The sequence below is a fragment of the Typopeltis vanoorti genome, chromosome 13, assembly GCF_054136105.1.
Source record: "Typopeltis vanoorti isolate ZY-2024b chromosome 13, IOZ_Tvanoo_1.0, whole genome shotgun sequence".
Taxonomy (NCBI): Eukaryota; Metazoa; Arthropoda; class Arachnida; order Uropygi; family Thelyphonidae; genus Typopeltis; species Typopeltis vanoorti.
This window is the reverse complement of record NC_143561.1, coordinates 1,053,539-1,079,489: the sequence shown is the minus strand read 5'-3', so window position 1 is coordinate 1,079,489 and position 25,951 is coordinate 1,053,539. Positions and strand designations below refer to the sequence as shown.

Here is a 25,951-nt window from a genome sequence, read left to right as displayed (position 1 = left end):
AATTTTTCCAAGCCTTTTTTCGACCGGTTCCCGAGTTAGTCGATCTCTGGCACGGGCAAGAGGATTTTTCCTCCCGGAAACTCGGGTTTTTCGTCCTATAAACTCAAGAAAATCGACCGTAGAACCCACATTATTTCAGACATTAAATATATTGTGTTAGGGTTAGGGACCACGAGATGGCGGCACATTTGAGCCGTCTCTCTTCACTGCGTACCGCTTAATTAGTGATAGCTTTGGGCCATCTGTCTCTGATTGGGTACCAGTGGAGATTGAACTGCCCACTCAGTCTCCAAAAGTTAGATAGGGCTAAATGGCCTCGCCTACTTCCGTATACGGGAATAAAAAGGCGTTAGCTGATTATCTATCTATATATATACATGTTGTTTGGTTAATACTTAGCAGTGAGTACACGCTCTCACGGACACAACCACTGCATGCGTGAAGGAAGAGCATTGGATTTGGATATGATATGGCTTCTGTCCACGTATTGATGTTTGAGAGGAATTCGTTATACTTTAAGTATGTAATTTACCTCTAATTTTCACTCTAGCTATAATATGTATACAGCGTCTGTATCAACTCTCACTAGGTCCCTAGGTTTCTGTCGTCGAATGGCAATTTGTTGATCATGTTAGAAATATAGAATCTGTTCTCATTGTTCCCAGATTATTTGTTTTACCATTTTATATTGCAACAACTGTAATCTGAAAGTTTGTAGTCTGGGCAGACTGAACATGATGTAATTGCGTATCTTAAAATGATTTAGCATAATGCTTTATAGATTAATAATTTTTTGTGTGTGTGTCGGAGCATTGTCTTGTAATCGATATAGTTTGTTTGCTATTATCCTGAGTTTGTTGTGTACGAAATTTGTATGCTACCAACTTTTATCAACATCGAAGTAGCCCGAGAAAACGTGTTATTTACATCTCTGTGATGGTTGTGGTTTTACGACAAGTGCTTTCGGTATACATGAGGATGTTGGATAACAGATATAGTTTTGGTTTACTAAAGGAAGGTGATGTTTTAGCAACTTGCACAAATTTTATAACAACGTAAAGGCCGAGTTGGATAAAGGGAATGCATACACTATGATGATGTTGGATTTTTCTAAAGCATTCGATAGGATACCACACGAAATGCTGTTGCAAAAACTGGAGAATATAGGATTGGAATATAAGCTGTTGACTTGGATGAGGGGATGGTTGACAGACAGATACCAAAAAGTGGTATACAGTGAGTGTGAATCTGCCAGATTTAAGGTGACCAGTGGTATACCTCAGGGTTCAGTCCTTGGGTCATTATTGTTCAATCTATACATTAATGACATCAAGAGGGATCTAACATCAGATGTGCAGATGTTTGTCAATGATGCAAAGATAGGCAGTACAATCAGAGCTGCTACTGATATTTAGCAATTACAAAATGACTTGAACAGACTGAAAATTTGGGCAAACGGAAATGGCCATCAATTTAATATTATTAAGTGTCAAGTTATGCACTTTAGCGTGACTAGAGTTCCAGCAGCATCTCGTATATTAGCAGGGTTATGCTACACGACACTGAAGAAGCAAGGGATCTTCGTGTATTGGTGGATAAGAAATTAAAGTTCAAAGGTCGCATAGTAAAAGTTGCTATTACAAATCAGAGTATAATTGCTATGTTGAAGCGAATTTTGTCATGTAAGGATAAGAAAGTAATTTTGCCTTTGTCTAAGGATTTGATAAGACCACACTCAGATCATTGTATGCAGATTTTGTCTCCTGGATCACAAAGGTATAAACAAGACTTGGAAAGTGCAAAGAAGAGTTACAAAGATTATATGCTGATTATGAGATTTAGATTACGAGGGCAGATTACAGACTGGTTGGCAGGAAAAAGAGGGATGAAGTGATAGAGGTCTATAATCGTTTGAATAGGTGTTATAGAATATGAAATGGTGAAATGTTTCATTATATTTGAAGATGGGAAGGGAACATGGAGGAATATCCATGGAGGTTAAGTTTGTTCACAGTCAAGAAAAGGGTAACAGCTAGGTTTTTACTCTAAAAGCACAGTGAGTGAGTGGAATAATTGCCCTCAGGGGTAGTGAGCGTGAATGAATCTAGCGTGAATGAATTCAAGGGAAAGCATGATAGCTGGTTTGGGTGATTTATAACCTCTTTCGATCAGTCATTGACGCCCTGAAAGTCTCAGATAATTTTTTTTTATTGATGTCTGAAATATTTACACAATTACGACTATCATATCGGTATCTTCAGTATCTTCATTATTGTTATACAGGGTGATTCAGAACGCTTGGGCCAAACTTTAAGGAATGATGGAACACACCTAAACAAGCTCTTTTCGTCATACAGTGCATGGTCCCAACTCAAGCGGTGAAGCGCTAGTGGTTAGCAACTACTGCGTCAGGAAATGAGGAAACTCAAGAAAGACAGAGGAATCTGAAACAATTGCCAAAATTACATAAGATAAACTAAAGAATTTTATTGAACAAATTACAGAAACTGCTCAAAAGAGCGACTGCCAACATTAATGCAGGCTCCACATCTTCGACGTAGTGATTGGCGTACATTGGCGAAAACACCAGGCATTTCTCGTACATCGGCACCGACAATAGAAATCCTGGCAATAAGGTCCTCATTGGAATCGATGGGGCTATCGTAAATTAGGCTTTTCATATGGCCCCCATAGGAAACAGTCCAGGCGATCGTGGCGGCCAAGCGATGGGACTACCCCGACCAATCCATCGTCCTCTAGCGCTTCACCGCTTGAGTTCATGTTAACTCTAACATGTAATATTATATTATATTATATTATATATTATATACAAGTTATATAATATAATATTATATTATATAACTTATGTGACTCTGAATAATATAACTGTAAATTATTACTGTGATTGTTATTTTAAAAAATAGCAAAAAACTATGTTATCATCATTATTATTGAAATCTCATTATATCTAGCATTTAGTGCTGAACCTTGTAAAATAATATAACGAATGTCAATCAAAGTGATCATTGTATATATGTAAATATTTGAGAGATCAATAAAAAATGTTATATGATTTTTGGAAGTAGTAGGGAAAAAAGCACTACTACTTACAAAAATCATATTCTTTTTAACATTTTATTGTGTCTCAGATAAATTACATATAGATTCAATATACCAAGTAATTTTACATATATATATAAAATTACTTGGTATATATATATATATATATATGAAACTTGTTTTTTTTTACTCCTTCTCCCAAGTAAGCAAAACAGTTAAGTTTGCGCCTGAACATAGTTCAAGTCTAAAGGTAGTGCAACTCGTTGTAAAGGTGGGTAAAGTTCTGATCACTGTTCTTAGTATTTCCCATAATGTAAAACACATCTCACTGAGAGATGTATTTCTGTTATACATTATGAGTTGGGGGGGTCACTACCCAGACCGGTTTTAACCTTTTTTGAGGTGTATTTAAATAAAGACCTCTCTAAAAATTAGGACGATCCCTAGACCACTCAATAGTGGCCGAAAGATCGTCCAACTCAGCGTTGTTCCACTCAGTGACAGACTCACTCCGTCACCGAGAAGAACTTTTCAGCGTTGGCTCTACCCAGTGGCAGGCTCACCTCTGAGCCTACCAGGTACTGGTAGGCTCTACTACCAGGTCTAGTACCAGCCAGAGCCATAATCTCAGCGGTGGCCCTACTCAGAGACAGACGAAAACCTATCACAAGCAGAGCCTCTCATATATATCTATCTCTATCTAGAATCCACCTCTCATCAGTGAGTAAGTAGCTAGACCTAGAAATATCTATCTATATATCTATCTCTATCTAGCGTCCACCTCTCATCAGTGAGTAAGTAGCTAGACCTAGAAATACCAAGGTTTTTAGTAATACAGAGTCTTATCAACTTTACCTATACACGTTGCTACAAGGTGCTTTTACTTTGAATAAGGAACTCTGGATGAGATGAAGATGTGAAAAGTTTTTTACCTTGGGGATAATATATATTAAGGATACCAAGTAATTTTATTAACTTGGTTTTTTTACTTCTTCTCCCAAGTAAGCAAAACAGTTAAGTTTGCGCCTGAACGTAGTTCAAGTCTAAAGGTAGTGCAACTCGTTGTAAAGATGGTAAAGCTCTGATCACTATTCTTAATATTTCCCATAATGTAAAAGACATCTCACTAAGAGTTGTATTTCTGTTATAAATTATGGGTGAGGGGGGGTTACTACCCAGACTAAGAACTTAACTGTTTTGCTTACTTGGGAAAAGGAGTAAAAAAAAAAAGAAGTTTATAAAATTACTTGGTATCTTTAATATATATATATATATATATTTCATAATGAAATTCGTACAGATTTTCTTATTTGTTTTTTGTATAATGTAGTAATAATAGTAATTATTAATACATTATATAGTAGAACTTTTAACAATCAGTTATATATAATTACGCTTTTCATTTAATGTATTTAGGCACTGCAGCTACTGCACTTAATGTAATTTTTTTTATTATTTATTATTTTTTTTTATTAATCTCTCAAATATTTACATATACACAATGATCATCTTGAGTAACATTTAGTATAATATTTTAAGGTTCAGAGCACTAAGTGGTACATATAATAAGATTTAAATAATAATGATGTGATAACAGTTTTTTTTTGCTGTTTTTTAAAATAACATCCACTGTAATAATTTACAATTATATAGTTCAGAGTTACACAAGTTATATAATATTACATGTTGTAGTTTACTTTTTTTTTTTTTCAAATTTGAGAAAGTGTGATTATATAATCGTATTTACACGTATGCAATTAAAATATTATATTTCCTAATTATCACAAATATACAATGTAAACTCATTATTTACATAATTTTTTAGTGATGAGCATTACATGCAGATGAGTGAGGCAAGTTAATCCCACCTACTTCGAAGCTTGGGTTGGCTTTTATGAAGAGAGTGGGATTTAGCCTTCACTATTTGTGTTGTTGCTACTGTTTATGCATCGGATGTAGGTATTGGATCCTAATGATTTGTGATGTATATATTAATGTTAATAATATGCTAAATAATAATAATAATAATAATAATAATAATATATATATATTATATATATATATATATATATTTTTTTTTTAACTACATACATATGATACATTCATTACATTAATTTGATTACATATGATACAACATCACAACATTACATACATTTGATTACATGCAGTATATACATTACATAAATTTGTTTACATGTGATTAATACATTACTTGCGTTTGATTACTATGATACATACTTTTTTTTTTTTTTAAATCTTGGATGAAATGTAATTTTTCAGCTTTCATCCTCGAAGCTTATTTGTAAGCTTATCTGAGGAATGATTATCAGAGAATAATAATTTTTTTATTATTATTGTTCGTTGAATTATATTTATACAATGATCATCTATACAGTATAATATTTTATAAGTTTCAGCACTTTGTGCTACATATAATGAGATTTTAATAATAATGATGATAACATAGTTTTTTGCTATTTTTTTAAAATAACAATCACAGTAATATTTTACAATAGTTTAGTTCAGATTTACACAAGTTATATAATATTACATGTTGTAGTTTACTTTTTTTTTTTCAAATTTTAGAGAGTGTGATTATACAACGGCATTTACACATTTGCAATTAAAATATTATATTTCCTAATTATCAGAAATATAAAATGTATACTCATTATTTACATAATTTTTTTAATAATGAGGGTTAAGTGTAGACGAGTGAGGCGCGTTAATCCCACCTACTTGGAAGCTTGGGTGGGCTTTTATGAAGAGAGTGGGATTTAGATTTCACTATTTATGTTGTTGCTACTGTTTATGCATGGGATGTAGGCATTGGATGCTGGTGATTTGTGATGTGTATATTAGTGTTAATAATATACAAAATAATATATATATATATAAGATTCAGCTTTGTACTGAATAATGAGATTTCAATAATAACGATGATAACATAGTTTTTCCTATTTTTATTTTAAATAACAATCATATTAATTAAATTAAGGGGATATTTATATATTTTATATATTTTATATATTTATATATTTTATTTATATATATTAAGGGGATATATATATATATATATATATATCTTAGTTGAGATATAATTTCTCAGCTTTCATCCTCATAGCTTACTTGTAAGCTTATCTGAGGATGACACAAGTTGGTTATTATTTATTGTTTTTTTGCTGTGTTGGGTAGCTACGAAATCTATGATTGAGTAATTCGCGCGCGCACGCACGCACGCACGCACGCACGCACGCACGCACGCACGCACGCACGCACGCACGCACGCACGCACGTACGCACACACACACACACACACACACACACACACACACACACACACACACACACACACACACACACACACACACACACACACACACACACACACACACACACACACACACACACACACACACAAATTCGATAACTTAGAATATATTGATGCGTTGCTAAACTGGAAGCCTGAACGAATATATTGTGTCTCATTAAGTTTGTATGGTATTTTGGGTGCATATTTCAAGTTAACAGTATGTCCTTAGAGCTCTTTTCAGGCTATTGTAGTTTATATGGTTTCTGTATTCAGAAGTTAATTTGTTTATAATGTCTGGGATGTAGAAGTTTCGCGTGCCTTTCCTAGTGATTATTGTGTTTATATGGGATGATGTCTATTTGTGGTATTAATGATTTCGTGGGAAAGCGTTTCAGCAAGTTGATAGGCAGTTTCTTTTGCTATTAATTTATGTTCGATAAATATTAATATTTTGTTTTTTGGTTTGGGGGCATGATCTATTTTTGTTTGGCGGCATGATCAATGTTGTTGGAAGCCTGCAATTTGGAAAGCAGTCGCTTCATCATTAGTTACGGATACTTCTGTTAGGACCAATATATCAATAATACCGATGAAATTCCTCAGATAAGCCTGCAACAATAACCAATGTTTTCGATGCTTCTGATGTTAATATGCAAGATTGAGAGACCTTCCGCTTGTACTTTGTGATGTTTCCATGCATCAAGCGAGTCGTAAGTACAATTGCTCATGTATTCTGGTGTAATTACATCTATCTGATGGTTCTCATTCATTATTGTTTTGTTGAGGTCTTCTTTTTGAACTAATTTGGAATTTTTTTAAAATATTTTTTTATTGATTTCTAAAATATTTTCACAATTACAATAACCGTCTTTAGTGATATTCCATCTTCTAATTTTTACAAATTTCAGCACTAAGTACTGAATTAATTTTCTACATTGCATTTCAATTAAAATTTTGACAATAATACTATTTTGCATCTATATTTACACCACGTTCTTCTAATATTAACAGTGAAGATTATACGGACTTGCTAAAAAATTGCTAAAATATTTATACATACAATAAACATCTTGTGTGACATTGCATCTTATAATTTTACAGAGTTCAGCACTAAGTGCTGCAATTCCTACATTGGATTTCAAATAAAATTTTTAATACTTTTTTGCCTTTATATTATATATTTACAACACATGTTCTTCTAATATTAACAATGGAGATTATACAGAATTTTTTGTATAATTTTTTTTATTTATTTATTTTATTTTTATTTTATTTTATTTATTTATTTATTTTTAAGTTTGAGAAAAAATGTTTATACATACAGATTTCTGCATTTGCTTATAAGGATTACTTGTAGATGAGTGAGGCAGGTTAATCCCACCTTCGAAGCTTGGGTTAGCTTTTATGAAGAGAGTGGGATTTAGCCTTCACTATTTGTGTTGTTGCTACTGTTTATGTATGGGATGTAGGCATTGGATGCTAGTGATTTGTGATGTGTATATTAGTGGTAATGGTTTCTTAACTTTGTTGGTATATTTTCCAGAGTTCGTTTTTTAATGTTCTGTAGTTATCTACGTGTCTTAACTTAATTGGTAGGTTGTTGAGTTGCGTGGGTATCTGATGTGATCTCAAAAAAGAACCGTATGAGTTGTTGGAGGGTGTAGGGATGTACAGAGTTGTTGTAGGTCGTGTTATACGATATGTGTCTCTGTTGTTTCGATAGATGATGTGGAAGTAATTCCTTGTTAATGTCATGTAGTGTTTCAGGTTTTTAATGCTCAGAATTCTGTGTATCGCCATGTGCTTGTCGGATATTGGTTGTTGTGTGTAAGGTGTCCAGATCACTGTTGACAGGATTTTCCTGTGGGGTGTTTCTAATTTTGTTAGGTGGCTGTTTGATGTATTTGCATAGACTGTTATTCCGTATCTGAGTAGGGATTCGCAGATACCGTGATATAGGAGTTTTTTATGTTGGGTGGAATAATGTCTTTAACTTGGAAGAGTTTTGCTGCGATGATCCAGAGTTTGGCGTGTAGGTATTCTATATGTTTTTTCCATTTAAGATGGGAATCTATATAGAGACCGAGGTATTTTGCGTGTGTTACAGGTTTGATTTGGGAACATTGGCAGGTATTTTTGTTGTTAATACAGCGGTATGTGTGACAATGTATCGATAGTGATGCGGGGCGTATGATTCTTGGGTTGTGTATTATCAACATCTGTGTTTTGGTGCCGTTGATTAGAATTGCATTTTGGTGGAAGTATGTTGTGATTTCGTTTAGGTCTTGTTGTGCTTTGCAGAGAGCTGTGGTAATGTCTGTGTGGATCGCTAGCAGTTCAGTGTCATCTGCGTATTGAAATATTTGACTTCTTATGGATATGTTATGAACATCGTTAATGTATATGTTGAATAGAGTGAGTGATAATATGGCACCTTGAGGTACACCGTGTTTTACTTGTATACTCCGACTGTGACATGTACCTATTTTTGTTACTTTTGTTCTGTTTGAGAGGTAGTTCTTGAACCATGTATGCAGTGTTCCTCTTATACCTATTGAGTATAGTTTGGTGAGTAGTATGTCATGTTCAAGTGTGTCAAATGCTTTTGTTAGGTCCAGCATTATAAGGACGGCATACTTGTTTTTGTCGAGAGCTTTGTTTATTGTGTCGGCGATGTCTTCTAAAAAAGTAATGGTGCTTTTTGTTTTCTGAAAGCCGTATTGGTTTTGTGAGATGATGTTGTACTTCTGTAAATAGTTCTGTAGTCTGGTGTGTGTTATTTTTTCTAGAATTTTTGAGATGACTGGTAGTGTAGCTATTGGTCTGTAGTTCTGAGTACCGTTTCTTTTGCCGTGTTTGTATATTGGAGTAATTATTACAGTTTTAAGTTGTTGCGGAATAATGCCTGTGTCGAATATTATGTTCGCGAGTTTCAAAACTATTGGATTTATTTGTTCAAAGTGTGTTATAAGGTTTGTGAGTTTTATTTTGTCTATTCCTGAAGTGGTCTTTGGTTTTAGTGTTATGAGTGCTTTTTTCAGTTCCTGTTTTGTTATGGGTGGAAAATACATCGTTTATTGTTGACTTTGTGTTGGTAGTTTTTTGTTGATCGTTGGTAGTTTATCTTTTTTGAGTTGAGTGTTTGTGAAAGCATGGTTGAATGAGTCTGCTAGTTCCTCTTGATTTGTGTCTTGACCAAAGCTTTTTGCAATAAAATCTTGTGCTGAAGTTTTCTTTTTTCGGGTTACTATTTCGTTGAGTGTAACTCATGTTTGCTTAATGTTTTCGTTATATTCCATGAATTTTTGGATAATAATAATAATAATAATAATAATAATAATAATAATAATAATAATAATAATAATAATAATATTTTTTTTAATGTCTCAGATAAATTACATACATAGATACAGTAATAATTATATATATAAAATTTATAATATTTATAACACATTACAATTGTGAATAACAGATACTTGCAAGTTAATAATTTTCTTCCTCGAAGCTAAGCAGAGCTTATCTGAGGAAGATAATAGATGATAGATGGTGGTAGTTTCATGGTTATGTTTAGATACTGGTCGCAAGCCAGGTGTTGATTTTACTATTTGCTGGTACATGCTTAGAAGACTTCAACTCCTATTACGTGCTTAGAAGACTTCAACTCTTATTACAGTTTAACATTTTTTTTTTTTTTTGCAAATGGGGTTGGATTTAGACATGGTGTGTTTGTTTCTTTGTGTTCTTGTAGTGATGGTTTTTGAGAGGGGGATTGTCATAGGTGTGTGTGTGTGTGTGTGTGTGTGTGTGTGTGTGTGTGTGTGTGTGTGTGTGTGTGTGTGTGCGTGTGTGCGTGTGTGCGTGCGTGCGTGTGTGTGTGTGTGTGTGTGTGTGTGCGTGTGTGCGTGTGTGCGTGTGTGCGTGTGTGTGTGTGTGTGTGTGTGTGTGTGTGTGTGTGCATGCGTCTGCGTGTGTGGGGGAGAGAGAAAGAGGAATTACTCTAATTTTCATTCTTGCTATAATATTTATATAGTGCCTGTTTCAGCTCTCTGTATGTTCCTAGGTTTCTGTTGTCGAACGGCAGTTTGTTTATCATGTCAGGTACGTAGAAGTTTCCGGTTGCTTTGCCGTAGTGATAATTATATGTACTTATATGTTATGAAGTTTGTTGACCGTGGTCTTGTTATGTGATATGTTGTTCTGGTTACTCTATAGTTTGGGCTGTAGTAGTGTTTTAACATGACTGTGTAGTGGCGTAAGTGTTTCACCTTAAATATTTTGTGTTTTGTTCGTGCTTCCTGCATAGGAGTGGGTTGTTCCCAGAATATCAGTTTTATCATTTTATCTTGCAACCATTGTAACTTGTTAAGTCTGTAGTCTGTGCAGAATGCGTATGATGTGATTGCATATCTTAAAATGTTTTTACATAGTGTTTATAGATTAGTATTTTTATGAGGGTTGGAGCAATGTCTTTTAATCTGTATAGTTTGCTTGCTATTATCCTAAGATTGGTATGTAGGTAGTTTGTATGGCTATTCCAACTTTGATCAGCATCGAAGTAAAGTCCGAGATAGCGTGTTGTTTTCACCTGTGTGATGGTTGTGATTTATATTCTGCGCTTTGTGTATAGGAGGATGAATGTCGGTTAGTCAGATATCTAGTTTTTATAGGCAAGGTTTGGAGGTGTTTGAATACCATTAGTTTGTTTTTCCAGGGTTTATATATATGCCGTTTCGGTTAACCAGTTAGTGATTTGATTGACGTCGTGTTGCCTATTTGTGTAAGCGATATTTGCGTTGTTGTGAATGGATACTATGGCCGTGTCGTCTGCGTGCTGGAAGATTTTACTTTTTAGGGGAAGATGGCTTATGTCGTGTGTGTACATGTTAAATAGAATGGGAGATAGAACAGCACCTTGCGGTATTGTACTACACAGGTTACATGTACCTCTTTGTTACGCTGATCCTATACGTGTCGTGTGCTTTCAGTTTTTCATGTATTCTTTAAACCACTGGAGTGGACGACCTCAGATTCCGTTATGGGTTAGTTTCATTAACAAGGTTTTGTGTGTTAGTGTGTCAAATGCTTCTGTTAGGTCAATGAATACCACTAATGTTATTCTGTTTTTATCCAATGCAGCGTTTATTAGGTCTGTGAAATCTTCCAGGAGTGTTGCTGTTCCTTTATTTTTTTGAAAGCCATACTGTGTTTTGGGTGTGATTTGAAATTTTTCAACGTATATGGAGAGTTTGTGATGCACGATGCGCTCCATGATTTATTTGATTACAGACAACTTGGCGATGTGTCTGTAATTGCTTATAATGTTTATTTTTCCATGTTTGTGTATGGCTGTGATTAATACACTCTTCAGTGTTTCAGGTATGCGTCCCGTTTCGAAGATTTTATTTAACAGTTTTTGTTTAACTGGAAGTAGGTTGGTTGAGTGTTTCTTGATGATGTCTTTTGGTCTGATTCCGTCTATCCCCGGTCCTTTGTTAGGGTTAATTTGTTGAATTGCCAGTGTTAATTCTTCTTTTGTTACTGTGGGGAACCACATCGACTGGGTTGCTTGTGGACTTAGTGGAGAATGTTCGTTTGTGTGAGGAAAGGTTGTTTCTTGTAGCTTTTGGATAGAGTTCACGAAGTGCTGATTTAAGTTGTTTGGCAACTGTTTGAGGGATTTGGGTTCGCAGGCAAAGCTGTGTTTTATTGTTTCTGAGGCAGTGGTTCTGTGTATATTGTGCAGCATTTCATTAATCAGGTGCCAGGTTTCCTTTATATCATTCTGAGCTGTTGTTAATTTGTTGCTGTAGTAGTTCCTTTTTGCCATTCTAATCTGTGTTGTTAGGAGATTCTGTTTTATTTTGTATTCAGCTTTTAAAGAGATATTGTTCGGTGACTTCTTAAGTTGTTTCCATAGGGCATCTTTTCTTTGTATGTCTCTTAATATGTTGCCTGTTATCCATGGATTTTGTTTCGTTTGGGGGCGTATTTTTATTTTTGTTAATGCTTTGTTATATATTTTGTTAAATGCAAGTTTAAGATTATTATATACAGCTTCAGCAGAGTCTAAAGATGCTATCTGCATCCAGTCTGTTTTTTTGATTTCATCGTTTACTATTGTTTCTTTTAGAATGCTAGAATATACTGTTTTGTAGTCTCAATGAGTTTTATGGGTTCTGGTTTAGTGTGTAACTGTAATGCTGTGAAATAATGGTCTGCCAGTTTGCATGATATGATGGCTGCTGTGTGCCTGTTTGGAGGAGCCCTAATATTTATATGATCAATGCAGGATGAGGTTATTGTGTTTCGGACTATCTCTTCTCGGGTGTACGACTGCATGGATGGGGTTATGTTATATGCCGATAATAGGTCTAGGTATTGTGCTGTGTTGTTATTCATGTTCCTAGTGTTTATATGAATGTCTCCTATTATTATCAAGTATTCTGAGGTGCGTACTTTCGTGGCTGAAAGTCATCTGTTTAGTTCTTCTAGGAATTTTGTGGTGCTTAAGTTGGGTGGTCTATATATTGTGTTTAATATCAAGGAGTTTTCTTGTTTGATGTTTTTAATTTCGATGCATGTTTTCTGCGTATTCTAAATTATAGTTTATTTCTGTTACTTCTAGTTTATGTTTGGTAAATATTATTATACCACCGCCTCGTTTTATTTGTCTGCAGTGTTTGTGTTGTTGGAAGTGTGGCATTTGGTAGATGGATTCCTCTCGTTTGTCGTAGATACTTCAGTCAGTATTAAAATGTCTATGTCGTCTATATCTTCCTTCAGATAAGCTTTCAGGGTCATCCAGTATTTTTGAATGCTTCTGACGTTGATATGGAGAATAGATAATCCTCTTTTGGGGATTGTCACTTGTTTCCATTCTGTTATTGATTTCAGAATGTGGCAATTATCATGTTCCGGGTTGATTACGTCTGCTTGATGGTCTGCATTCATGTTGGTTGGTGTGCTGTTCCTTCTTTACGAGTTGTCAAGAATCCTTTCAATATGACAACCTGTTGAGGTCTTCTACGGATTTATTTCGATTGGTTTTGCGCCTTGTGTCTTTCTTAGGAATATATTGCTGTCTCTTATCCATATAAACTGGTTTTTTTTTTCTTCTGTTTTTGCTTTCCTTGCTTCGTAGAATAGTTTCTGATAATATGGCGTTAGGTATTCGGACAAGTATATTGAGGTATTGTCGTGGTCTCCTTTCAGATCCTTGACTACTGGTTTTTTAATCCTGCTAGCTTTTATAAGTTTAGTTTTTGTTGGGCTGTTGGTGAGTCGCACTCACCACCACCACCACCACCACCAACAATAATAATAATAACTTGTTTAAGTTAAGGGATATTACATCCCATATAGTTTCTTAGCCGAATAAGAAACTCAAAGAGTTTCATGCCGAATATAGTAGAAACTATATATAAAGTTCGGCGATTCCAAGCGTAAGCAAATACCTGGATACTGCAGCACTGATCCCAAAGGGTAGTGCAAGCTGGGGCAACTCGTGGTAGAAGTGGAGCAAGCTCCGATCACTATTCTTGATATTTGCCCATAATGTGAACTTAGCTCCTAGGAACTGTATTTTTTGTTGAATTGAAGCCTTTGGTTCTTCACATATCTAATAATAATAATAATAATAATAATAATAATAATAATAATAATAATAATAATTTTTTTTTAACATTTTATTATGTCTCAGTATAAATTACATACAATAATAATATTTTAGAATATAATAATAATAATAATAATAATAATTTTTTTTTTTTTTTTATAAACGACTTATTTGTTTTTACAATGAAAATGATAAGGTTTACTATCACACAGAGTATCTGCACACACACAATGAAAAACATATTATCTTTTCTGTACAGTACGAAAATTCGATATACAAAATGCAGAGAACATTTTATAAATATGAATATACATTTTTTTAAACTAGCTAAATATGGATTGGCACCAATGTGCACACAATTCACGATACAATGCAGTAATGCAGCATACACACACAATTCAATAATAATAATAATAATAATTTTTTTTTCTTTTACATTTTATGTCTCAGTATAAGTTACATACAATAATAATATTTACAGTATTTACAATAAGGATTATACAGAATTTTTTTTTTTTTTTGTCTCAGATGAATTGCATACATAGTTGCTGTAGTAATTATATGTATATAATATTTATAACGCATTACAAGTGTGTATAACAGATACTTGCAAGTTAGTAATTTTCTTCCTCGAAGCTTAGCAGAGCTTGTCTGAGGAAGATAATAGATGACAGAGGGTGGTGGTTTCATGGTTGGGTTCCTATAGTGGTCACAAGCCAGGTGTTGATTTTACTGTTTGTTAATAATAATAATAATAATTTATTGATTGCTAAAATATTTACACATACAATAAAAAAATAATAACATTTGGATTCTATAGGCATGTGGCTGGGATTTTTGCATATTATTAGCTTTGTTTTCTTAGGGTTTTCATATATGCAATTTTCAGTTTGCCATTCAGTGATCAGATTGATGTGTTGCATATTTGGGAAAGCTATTTTTCGCTGTTCTGAATGAATACTATGCCCGCGTCGTCTGCATATTGGAAAATCTTACTTTTAACGGAAGATGTTTAATATTGTATATGTTAAAACAGAATGGGCGAAAGTACAGCTCCTTGTGGTACTTTAATATTCTTGAGAAAAAACTCTCATCTCCGTGAAACATTTTCATTTTTTGTCATAATACTTGATGTTTAGTTGGATATCATTCCAGTCCTAATCTCTGTTACCTTTCGTTCTCAATGTTATTGATATGACTAGAATCTTCCAACCAGATTTATTCTCCTGGTTTTTGAGAGGTGGATGAGAAAGTTTTAGAGGTTTCAGAAGATTATAAATCTCTTTGGTGGGGTAGAATGGCACCTTTTTATTCTGTATGAATATTATACTTGATGCTTTTTCTGTGAATAATTGTATATAGAGAGGGATCTCTGCTCCTCTCAGAAATCTTGCTTTTCATGTTCATCCTGTCTTGGAGGTTGATGTAGAATTTGGTATTTATTTATTTATTTGACATTTTATTTTTTTGGATATTTTAATGTAGATTCTGTAAGTTTATCAGGTAAGAAACAAAATAATATCCATTTGTTGCAGGGTGGTGATGATAAGTGGCTGTAGGTTGTTGATTAGTGTGGGTATGAGATACCCTGTTACAGCTGAACCATATCAGTTGTGGAAGGCAGCTGCATAAAGAGCTGTGGCGGATCAAATTATGGGATATGAGTCTCTGTTGTGATAGGTGTTATGGAATTAATTTCATAATAACATCACATAGTGTTTCAGGTTTCTAATTCTGAGGATTTTATGATCCCCATAAGAAGATCAATTATTTTCTAGTGTTTATTAGGTCTTAAAAGACTGCTGAAAAATTTTGTTAGGTAATTTTTCTAATTTGCTTAGTTGACTGCGTAGACTGTTATATCTTACCTAATTATTCATTCAGAGCTTCTGAAAAATAAAATAAATAAAATAAAATCTAAGGAGTAGTCGGCTGACAACTCTGCATCACAGCGCTACGTTGGCAGGTCAAGCTAACGAATCCTGATCGAGATCCTGCACAACCTCGTGGGGAATAGTTACTCTCAGTGAAACGTTGCATAACGCAAGTAGAGAAGTTGCGATGTATTCATCTTTCTTAATTTTTCCATTGGAAATTTAGGCAAGATGAATGCCACAGTTGCTTTTTTAGTAGTGAAATGTGCCGAATCATTTTGTTATTATTTAGTGAAAATGCGCACAGCATATTCGTTGAAAGCGTTTGCTCAGCTGTGTCTGAGGATCTCGAGAATAAAACGCTTGAAAAGCATAACGATATATGAATCATTCTTAATAAACTAGTCTGCCTGAATGTTAATACTACACGACCTGTTCCACATGGAGTAGGATATCAATACCAAACGCAGTATTGAAATTAAGAAGGAAACTTCATATTCATGAGTAGTAGCTGAGAAATTGATAGAGTGAGTTAAACACATTTTGCTTATTGTATTTTTATATAAAATGTTCTGCAGTTTTTATATATTATCACACAAATGTTATTGATAATTCGTATCAAATTGGTTCATTACACGAATTCTGTTCTAGCGATTCAGGAAAGTTGGTGCTGAAGCAAGAGCTACCCGACACCATTACCGAGTGGGTGGGGAATGCTTTATGCTTACACAAAGAAAAGGGGCTGGGCCTCTCCCAGGATGCCAAAATTACCGCCTTCCAGGCTTTGTTCCTCTCTTTCCGGCTTCCGGATTCGGTGATCCGGGGAGAAAAAGTTCCCCTCGTGGCGTCCGTCTTCAACTATCTTTCCAAAGATTTGCCGGTGAGTGTTTAATGAGTATGAATGTTTTCCTTAAATTATTTGTATCATTGTGAACGCTAGAGTCTTTCTCTCTAAGGGGCCAAGGTTAGGTCATATTTCACGTACGTGATAAGACAAAAAAGTCTGCTTTAAAACACTCTTCAACTCTACAAAGTTTAACCTTGATTTTGAACACAGATACCGATAAAGCGAGACGTGACAGTTACATTTTTTTTCTTTTTTTGCATTTTTCGCTTTATCTTTAATAATAATAATAATAATAATAATAATAATAATAATTTTTTTTTTTTAAAATTTTTTTTTTTAAACATTTTATTATGTCTCAGTATAAATTACATACAATAATAATTTACAATATTTACAATAAGGTTTATACAGAATTTTTGAATTTAGAATATAATAATAATAATAATAATAATAATTTTTTTTTTTTTTTTATAAACGACTTATTAATATGTTTTTACAATGAGAATAATAAGGTTTACTATCACACAGAGTATCTGCACACACACAATGAAAAACATATTATCTTTTCTGTACAGTACGAAAATTCGATATACAAAATGCAGAGTACATTTTATAAATATGAATATACATTTTTTTAAAACTAGCTAAATATGGACTGGCACCAATGTGCACACAATTCACGATACAATGCAGTAATGCAGCATACACACACAATTCAATAATAATAATAATAATTTTTTTTTTTTTACATTTTATTATGTCTCATTATAAGTTACATACAATAATAATATTCACAGTATTTACAATAAGGATTATACAGAATTTTTTTTTTTTTTTTATGTCTGAGATGAATTACATACATAGTTGCTGTAGTAATTATATGTATATAATATTTATAACGCATTACAAGTGTGTATAACAGATACTTGCAAGTTAGTAATTTTCTTCCTCGAAGCTTAGCAGAGCTTATCTGAGGAAGATAATAGATGACAGAGTGTGGTGGTTTCATGGTTGTGTTCCTGTAGTGGTCACAAGCCAGGTGTTGATTTTACTGTTTGTTGATAAGTGATTGAAAGACTTCGACTGCTATTACAGTTTAATTTTTTTTTTTTTTTTGTGCAAATAGGGTTGGATTTAGACATGGTGTGTTTGTTTCTTTGTGTTCTTGTAGTGGTAGTTTTTTGAGAGGGAGGGTTGTCGTAGGTTTGTGTGTGTGTATGTGTGGTGGGGGAGAGAGAAACAGGAATTGCTCTAATTTTCATTCTCGCTATAATATTTATATAGTGCCTGTTTCAGCTCTCTGTATGTTCCTAGGTTTCTGTTGTCGAACGGCAGTTTGTTTATCATGTCAGGTACGTAGAAGTTTCGGGTGGCTTTGGCGTATTGATTGTTGTACTTATATGTTATGTAGTTTGTTGACTGTGGTCTTGTTATTTGATATGTTGTTCTGGTTACTCTATACGTTGGGCTGTAGTAGTGTTTTAACATGACTGTGTAGTGGCGTAATTGTTTCACCTTAAATATTTTGTGTTTTGTCCTTGCTTCCTGCATAAGAGTGGGTTGTTCCCAGAATATCAGTTTTATCATTTTATCTTGCAACCATTGTAGCCTGTTAAGTCTGTAGTCTGCGCAGAATGCGTATGATGTGATTGCATATCTTAAAATGTTTACACATAATGGTTTATAGATTAGTATTTTTATGTGGGTTGGGGCAATGTCTTTTAATCTGTATAGTTTGCTTGCTATTATCCTAAGCTCGGTATGTAGGTAGTTTGTATGGCTATTCCAACTTTGATGTGCATCGAAGTGAAGTCCAAGGTAGCGTGTTGTTTTCACCTGTGTGAGGGTTGTGATTTTAGGTTCTGCACTTTGTGTATAGGAGGATGAATGTTTGATAGTGAGATATTTAGTTTCTATGGGCAGGGTTTGGGGGTTTTTGAATATCATTAGCTTTGTTTTTCCAGGGTTTATATATATGCCGTTTTCGGTTAACCAGTTAGTGATTTGATTGATGTCGTGTTGCATATTTTTGTAAGCGATTTTTGCAGTGTTGTGAATGGATACTATGGCAGTGTCGTCTGCATACTGGAAGATTTTACTTTTTAGGGGGAGTTGGCTTATGTCGTGTGTGTATATGTTAAATAGAATGGGAGATAGGACAGCTCCTTGCGGTACTCCACAGGTTACATGTACCTCTTGGCTGTGTGCTGATCCTATACGTGTGATGTGCTTTCTGTTTTTCGTGTATGCTTTAAACCACTGGAGTAGACGACCTCCAATTCCGATATGGGTAAGTTTCGTTAACAAGGTTTTATGTGTTAGTGTGTCAAATGCTTTTGTTAGGTCAATGAATACCACTAATGTTATTCTGTTTTTATCTAATGCAGCGTTTATTAGATCTGTGAAATCTTCCAGGAGTGTTGCTGTTCCTTTATTTTTTTGAAAGCCATATTGTGTTTTGGGTATGATTTGAAAATTTTCAACGTATGTGGAGAGTTTCTGATGTACAATGCGTTCCATGATTTGGTTGATTACAGGAAGCGTGGCGATAGGTCTGTAATTACTTATTATGTTTCTTTTTCCCTGTTTGTGTATGGGTGTGATTAGTGCAGTCTTCAGTGTTTCAGGTATGGGTCCCGTTTCGAAGATTTTATTTAACAGTTTTTGTATTACTGGAAGTAGGTCGGTTGAGTGTTTCTTGATGTCTTTTGGCCTGATTCCGTCTATCCCCGGTCCTTTGGTATGATTAATTTGTTGAATTGCCAGTGTTAGTTCTTCTTTTGTTACTGTGGGGAACCACATTGACTGGGTTGCTCGTGGACCAAGTGGAGAATGTTCGTATGTGTGAGGAAAGGTTGTTTCTTGTAGGTTTTGGACAGAGTTCACGAAGTGCTGATTAAAGTTGTTTGCCAACTGTTTGAGGGATTTGGGGTCGCAGGCAAAACTGTGTTTTATTGTTTCTGTGGCAGTGGTTCTGTGTATATTGTCCAGCATTTCATTAATCAGGTGCCAGGTTTCCTTTATGTCGTTCTGTGCTGTTGTTAATTTGTTGCTGTAATAGTTTCTTTTTTCCGTTCGAATCTGGGTTGTTAAGGGATTCCGTTTTCTTTTGTATTCAGCTTTTAAAGCGATATTGTTCGGTGACTTCTTAAGTTGTTTCCATAGGGCATCTTTTCTTTGTATGTCTGTTAGTATGTTGTCTGTTATCCATGGATTTTGTTTCGTTTGGGGGCGTATTTTTATTTTTGTTAATGTTTTGTTATATATTTTGTTAAATGCAAGTTTAAGATTATTATATACAGCTTCAGCAGAGTCTAAAGATGCTATCTGCATCCAGTCTGTTTTTCTGATTTCATCGTTCACTATTGCTTCGTTTACAATGCTATGATACTGTTTTGTAGTCTCAGTGATTTTTATGGGTTCTGGTTCAGTGTGTAACTGCAATGCTGTGAAATAATGGTCTGCTAGTTTGCATGTTATGACGGCTGCTGTGTGGCTGTTTGGATGGGCCTTTATATTTATATGATCAATGCAGATTATAATAATAATAATAATAATAATAATAATAATAATAATAATAATAATAATAATAATAATAATAATAATAATCTAATGGTTTTTATTCCCTGATGGGGAATATACGAGGCCTTTAAACCCTATCTAGCTTTGGAGACAGTGAGCAGTTCAATCTCCATCGGTAGCAATCAGAGATAGCTGGTCCATGTCTATCACTAATTATAGGCAGCCACCGATGAAGAGACCGGTAAACAAGTGCTGCCATCTCTTGCTATATAATCCTAACAGGATATGTTACTGTCTGAAATAATGTGAGTACTACAGTCGACTTTCTTGAGTTTACGGGAAGAAAACCCGAGTTTCCGGGTAGTTGGCCGCCATGCATGAGATGCCAGTTAGATTAGTTTATTTGGGAGAGAAATCGCGTCTTTTCGAACAATCTGGTTGGCCCAAGTTTTTACTGTTAAAAAATGCTGTAATCAACGAATCAATTTTTGTAATGTTCATTCATGAATTTATCGCTTTTAGAACAAAATCCTATGTGGGTTCATTTCTGTAGATACGCATGCGCTGATGAACCTTTTGCGACCATTCTTTGAAGGGATCTGACGAGCATTATAAGAACAATGGAATTCTGCCTTACGTACTCTAATCAGATCGACACGTTTCTGTCAATTAGTAATACAACTGTTCATTTCGCTCTTTTCGTATAGATTCTTCGCAGTTCTTTTGAAATAACACCGCATATACTGTATTTATTTCGATTGCATATATGAAAAATTGCATTAAGGAAGCTTCTACAAAGAATAATTACAGACGTTCTGTGTAGATGAACATTCTACATTTGTACGTAGTAAAACGATGAGGTGGGTTTCACCAGTCAAAGAAAGAAACAAAACAGTACTCTGAATAAGGCATGCTATTCTGAGTACTGCTTCTCGTTTTGAGCACAACGTCACCGAATTATTTTATATTTCCTGTTTATTGTATTTCACGGTACATCACTAATAGTTTTGTGAAGTATTTCGGTCAACAAAGGATTTTACGCTTTTATTCCTAAAACAAGTCAAAGATAAACTATTACCTCGCTGCATATGCCCATTGAAAAGTTCTGAAAACTGTTCTCTGTTGTTAAAGCAAACATCCATTTTAAAATGTATTCTCTTGCTTTCAGTATTATCCCAGTTCTCCATTTTTACTTCTGCTCGTTGGTATTGGTAATTTTGTTAGTTTGATTAAATCATGATACTGCAGAAGCAACATTATCAGTAGCGAAGCGTCGCCATCTCGAGCTATAGAATGGGTCTTTCTCCACCTCTTTTGGGGAACGTTTGTCGGTGTCAAGTAAGCAATTCCTTCACATACATTTTCATTAACGCGTATTGAGAATGTGGCCTCTCATTCCTCAAATGATGATTCAATCTACAGGCTCGCTTAGATGCGACATGGAATTGGAAACTGTTACTTTATCATGTTGAACGTTCATGATTATTACCCACAATATTTCAGGCGATCCCCGTATATCACTGACCTTTTAATTTTCTCTTAGATAAAAGTGACCCTACAGTCCAGTACCAACTTCACTTTGGTCGATGGCTCACCTTCAAGAACGCTTTGTGTGCCTGCAGGGAAGAGCGTCGTCCACAAGTTTATGATCGAACCCAAAGCGATTGGAAATATCAACGTGACTGTATTCGCACATTCCGTCAACGACGAAGACGTGTGTGGAAATGAATCCATAGCCAGCAGTATAGCAAGGGATGCAGTGACAAGGCAGTTGCTAGTAGAGGTAAGAACGTCCTGTGATGCTCTGATTTTTCATTTCAAATTCCTTTTCATGATGTTTTCATTTTTCATTACAACAGAGTTTCATTCCTAACTTTATTTAATTAAACTGTATTGCTTTGAAATGAATTAAAATCGCTCTACCATGTGAGACATTTTTATGTCGTAGACCTTCTTACTCCCGATTAAGAAGCGAATATCCTTCTTCGTTATGTGCTAGTTTGGTAAAGAGTCTTACGGTAAGTTGTGAGGTTCAGATCTTAGAAATCTACCGATCACTTAGATCTGAACCATCAGCGACTCCACTTAACAAAATTAAGGCATTTCTCATCCAGTGTCTGACGGGTTCTGAAGGATGTGCAGTGGGTCGCATTAAAATTAGTTGAGCAGTCAGGTGATGAGAATGGGCGTGGAGAAGCTGGTTACCAGTTGTTTATGCCTCTAAAATTTCGCCTTGTTTTCCTCCGGATGTCGAGCACAATGCATAAATCACCTGATCAATGAGAGCTCTTTTCTTGGTTTAATATTTATCTCTCACAATTTGTTATGCAAGAATGTCTCATGAATTGCTTGCCGAGTCTCTAAAAATTTCCATATTCTTTTCTATTCGAGGTGCAACTTTCACTTTTATTATGGTCACTTTGAAAAAGTCTGAAGCTCATACGCCATGGCTGACATGTCACTAAAGAGAGATGCCCCTAAGGACAAGTTTGCTGATTGACTTACATAACGCTTGAAGTACTTTTTAAAATGTCACGTGTCAAACTGAAGACTAGTAACACTAAAATAATTTCTACGAGTTGAGTTAAACGCCGTGGTTAGTGAAAATTTTATGGTTTGCATAAAACCGCCATATACGGAGATTGACGGAAAGTGTTTTTTATTGAAAAACAGAAGGAATGAATGGAGTGATTTCTGAGAGGCTAACTGGATTGCTCTCATGCAATAAATTCATTTCAGCAGATTTCTTATTGTTCCATTAACTATACAAATTTGAAACTAAACACTATAAAATATATGTTAGTAACTGAAATAAAGGGAAAGTAGATTTATTATTGGAGAAAATATTGATAGCATACTTCCCAAATATATGCGAGAAAATGATGGTAAAGAAGATAATTTGTCTTAATCATTTTCATCATAATCGTAATATGTCAGTATGATCATCTTAATCATTGTGTCTTAATTTTTATCTTCATGAATGAATGATTTGATTATGCTTTATGGAATCTTTTTTTTTCTTGTTTTCTAATAAAGTCAAACCTGGCTTAGAACGCTTTTTCTAAGTATCATTTTATTTATTTCACTATAGAAGAAGCTTTAGATAATTCTTAGAAAGAGTGATGTTTGTCTCTCGAAAAGACATCGTTCCTGGTGGAGGACTGAAAAAAATAATTAAAAAAATCTAATTAAAAAAACAATTTTATTCTCAATCATTATATTAACAACTGGAATTAAACTACAGTTTATGTACTCTTTAGTTATTCGTGGACTAACTAAATGCAAATAACCTCCTCTTTTCTATCAACCCACCATCAACAAACGTGGACTACATCGTTATATTGTGAACATGCTAAAAACAAAAGTGAAAACGTAACTTGCAGTCCGGTTATAATAATGATATCACTTTGTATTTATGCAGATGTCTTTCCAAGGCTTGAGTTTCTTCTTTTTATTCTGTAACATTTAGTTACTCCTATACTTGGACTTTCTGGGTCAGATTCATCAGACAATGAAATGGTTTTCTTTTCTTTTTGTCCGAAATCTGCAACAAATGTACCCGTAAATGTTTTGTTTTTTCTAATACACCTATCTGTTCCTCTAAGAGTTATTTTGTCGGATAAGATCTTCCATAACTTGCTGATCAACTGAATTTTTCTTATGCATTGACTTAATATATTCAGCAGCCTTTTTCAAAATGTGTGCCAAGGGAGAAAGGTTTGCTTTATCCTCATCTTCGGTGAGTACAACAAACTACAAAACTACTGAAACTCTCTTTTATGTTTTCTTTCTAAAGCATTGTGATGTGCACGTTTGTATACTTAGTTTTGCAACTGCTGTTTTTTGTTTAAATAGAAGATGGGAAAACCCTAAGTCATCTTCATCACTTTCAATAAATATATCTCTGTCATCATCATTCATTTATAGAAGAAAAAATCTTTGCAGAGGTGAAATTTAAGAGAGTATTGTAACGATGCAATCTCCTCTGAAATCATCCACTGAGTACGTGACATCTAAAATTGCCTTAAAAAGCTGCAAGATGAGAGCCATGCTACTGATTATAATTCAGGATAAGTAGATTTTCTCTTTCGTCTTATAAATTCCATATTTCTAAATTCTAACACTGCCACTTCAGTACACTAAATTTAATTCCACAATCAGTCCTTTAAATTACTCAAGCACAGAAAAAACTGCGAATTAATTTCATGTGGTATACTTATATTATGGAATTTCTCCATGTAACAAACGTGAATTCCTTAGCACATCATGCATGAACTTTCTGTAAATATTACACATAAATATAGAAAGATTCTGCAAATAGCAATTTCTTTATATACAAAAACTACTACTATTAATGCTAATAATAATGTTCTCATAAACAATATGAAAGGCGGATCGACCGAAATTTCATTTGCGACTGCAGTGCAAGTTCTGTTAGTTCGTGTTTTCTTGCATATTTGCCTTGAATCTGTTTCATGCATGATCGATGAAGGAAGAAGTATATTTCTGACATAAGTTTGTTTTGTTTCCAGGCAGAGGGACTTCCTGTAGAAAGGGTTATCTACAATTTCTTCTGCATGAAAGGTGGGTAGTTTGCTCTTCAGGGTTTACATTCAAATAGTTTATAATTCAAAGTACATTTAGAAGATCAGGAACATTTTTCTCAAAACTCTGTAGAAGTGGCTGCGCAGGCTTAAGATCAAAATGATATTTTTGCATTTTCAGACCAGGAAGGAGGGGTGTTCACCTCCCAGCAAGATCTTGATGTACCAGAAAACGTCGTGGAGGATTCCTCAAGGGCTCTAATTTCTTTATCTGGTAAGAACATTTTGTAACCTTGCGTATCTTACAAATCCCTCTTTTACCGCTAACTTCCCTAGGAACTGAAGTAATTTCCAATTTAAAACGAGACCAGCAATCGCTTTTACTCTCCATAACGAATTAAACTGGACCAGACGACAGGATGCTGCATTACTTAAGTGTTGACTAAAGAGACATCCGTGGCTGCGAATTAAACATTAGCAATTTCTTTACCAAAATGATGCAGGACTAAGACTTTATCATGACACAAATGACATTTCATATGAAATTTACTGAAACTCCACGCCCCAACAAATAAATATGTATGGAAGCGCTTTGGTATGTAGCAAACAAACAAAAACATAAGAACAATCTTTTATCGTTGTACTCAAAGAGTGCATTGCCGTTGCGCCGTCAAAATCACGATGATTTGGATCATCGGAAGCATCCTTCAGTAGAAGAGCAAGCTTTCGAACTGAAGATTGCAAAAACAAAAGATTCAAATGCGCAAGCTCTGCTATTTGTATGTGAATGCCACCCATTAAAGACAAGAAACCTCATAGATTCATATTATGATTAAGGTAAGGACAAGATAATCCAAAACCCCCCCTTGAGACCAAATATGGAACATCTTCGAACCTTTCATGGGGTCTGCAATAATTGGAGAAATCGTCTCATACCGGGAGATAAAAGCTTTCGTCTGCCTGAAGACATTTGCAAATTCTCGCAGTTAGATTGAAGTGCACAGTTTTTTAAATGGGGAGAGAAAACGCTAACCACCTCCCCCAACCAGATATGCTGAAATGCATTTGAAGCAATCAACCAGCAGCATCGCCAGTAAAATGAGTTTGTTGCTTTCATATAGAAGCTTCAGGAATTTGAATCTTTTTAACGTTTAGGGAGAGATTATTTTAAATCTT

At 34.5% G+C, this 25,951-nt stretch overlaps 1 protein-coding gene across 1 annotated transcript in view; it reads left to right on the top strand.

The window, feature by feature from the left end:
* LOC150099881 (alpha-2-macroglobulin-like) overlaps positions 1 to 25,951 on the top strand; it is a 136,193-nt gene that overhangs the window by 86,166 nt on the left and 24,076 nt on the right. The window contains exons 10-13 of the mRNA XM_090403164.1: positions 16,514 to 16,742; positions 21,775 to 22,014; positions 24,764 to 24,815; positions 24,957 to 25,049. Of these exons, the coding sequence (XP_090259290.1) occupies positions 16,514 to 16,742; positions 21,775 to 22,014; positions 24,764 to 24,815; positions 24,957 to 25,049 (614 nt within the window). The remainder of the gene's footprint in view (positions 1 to 16,513; positions 16,743 to 21,774; positions 22,015 to 24,763; positions 24,816 to 24,956; positions 25,050 to 25,951) is intronic.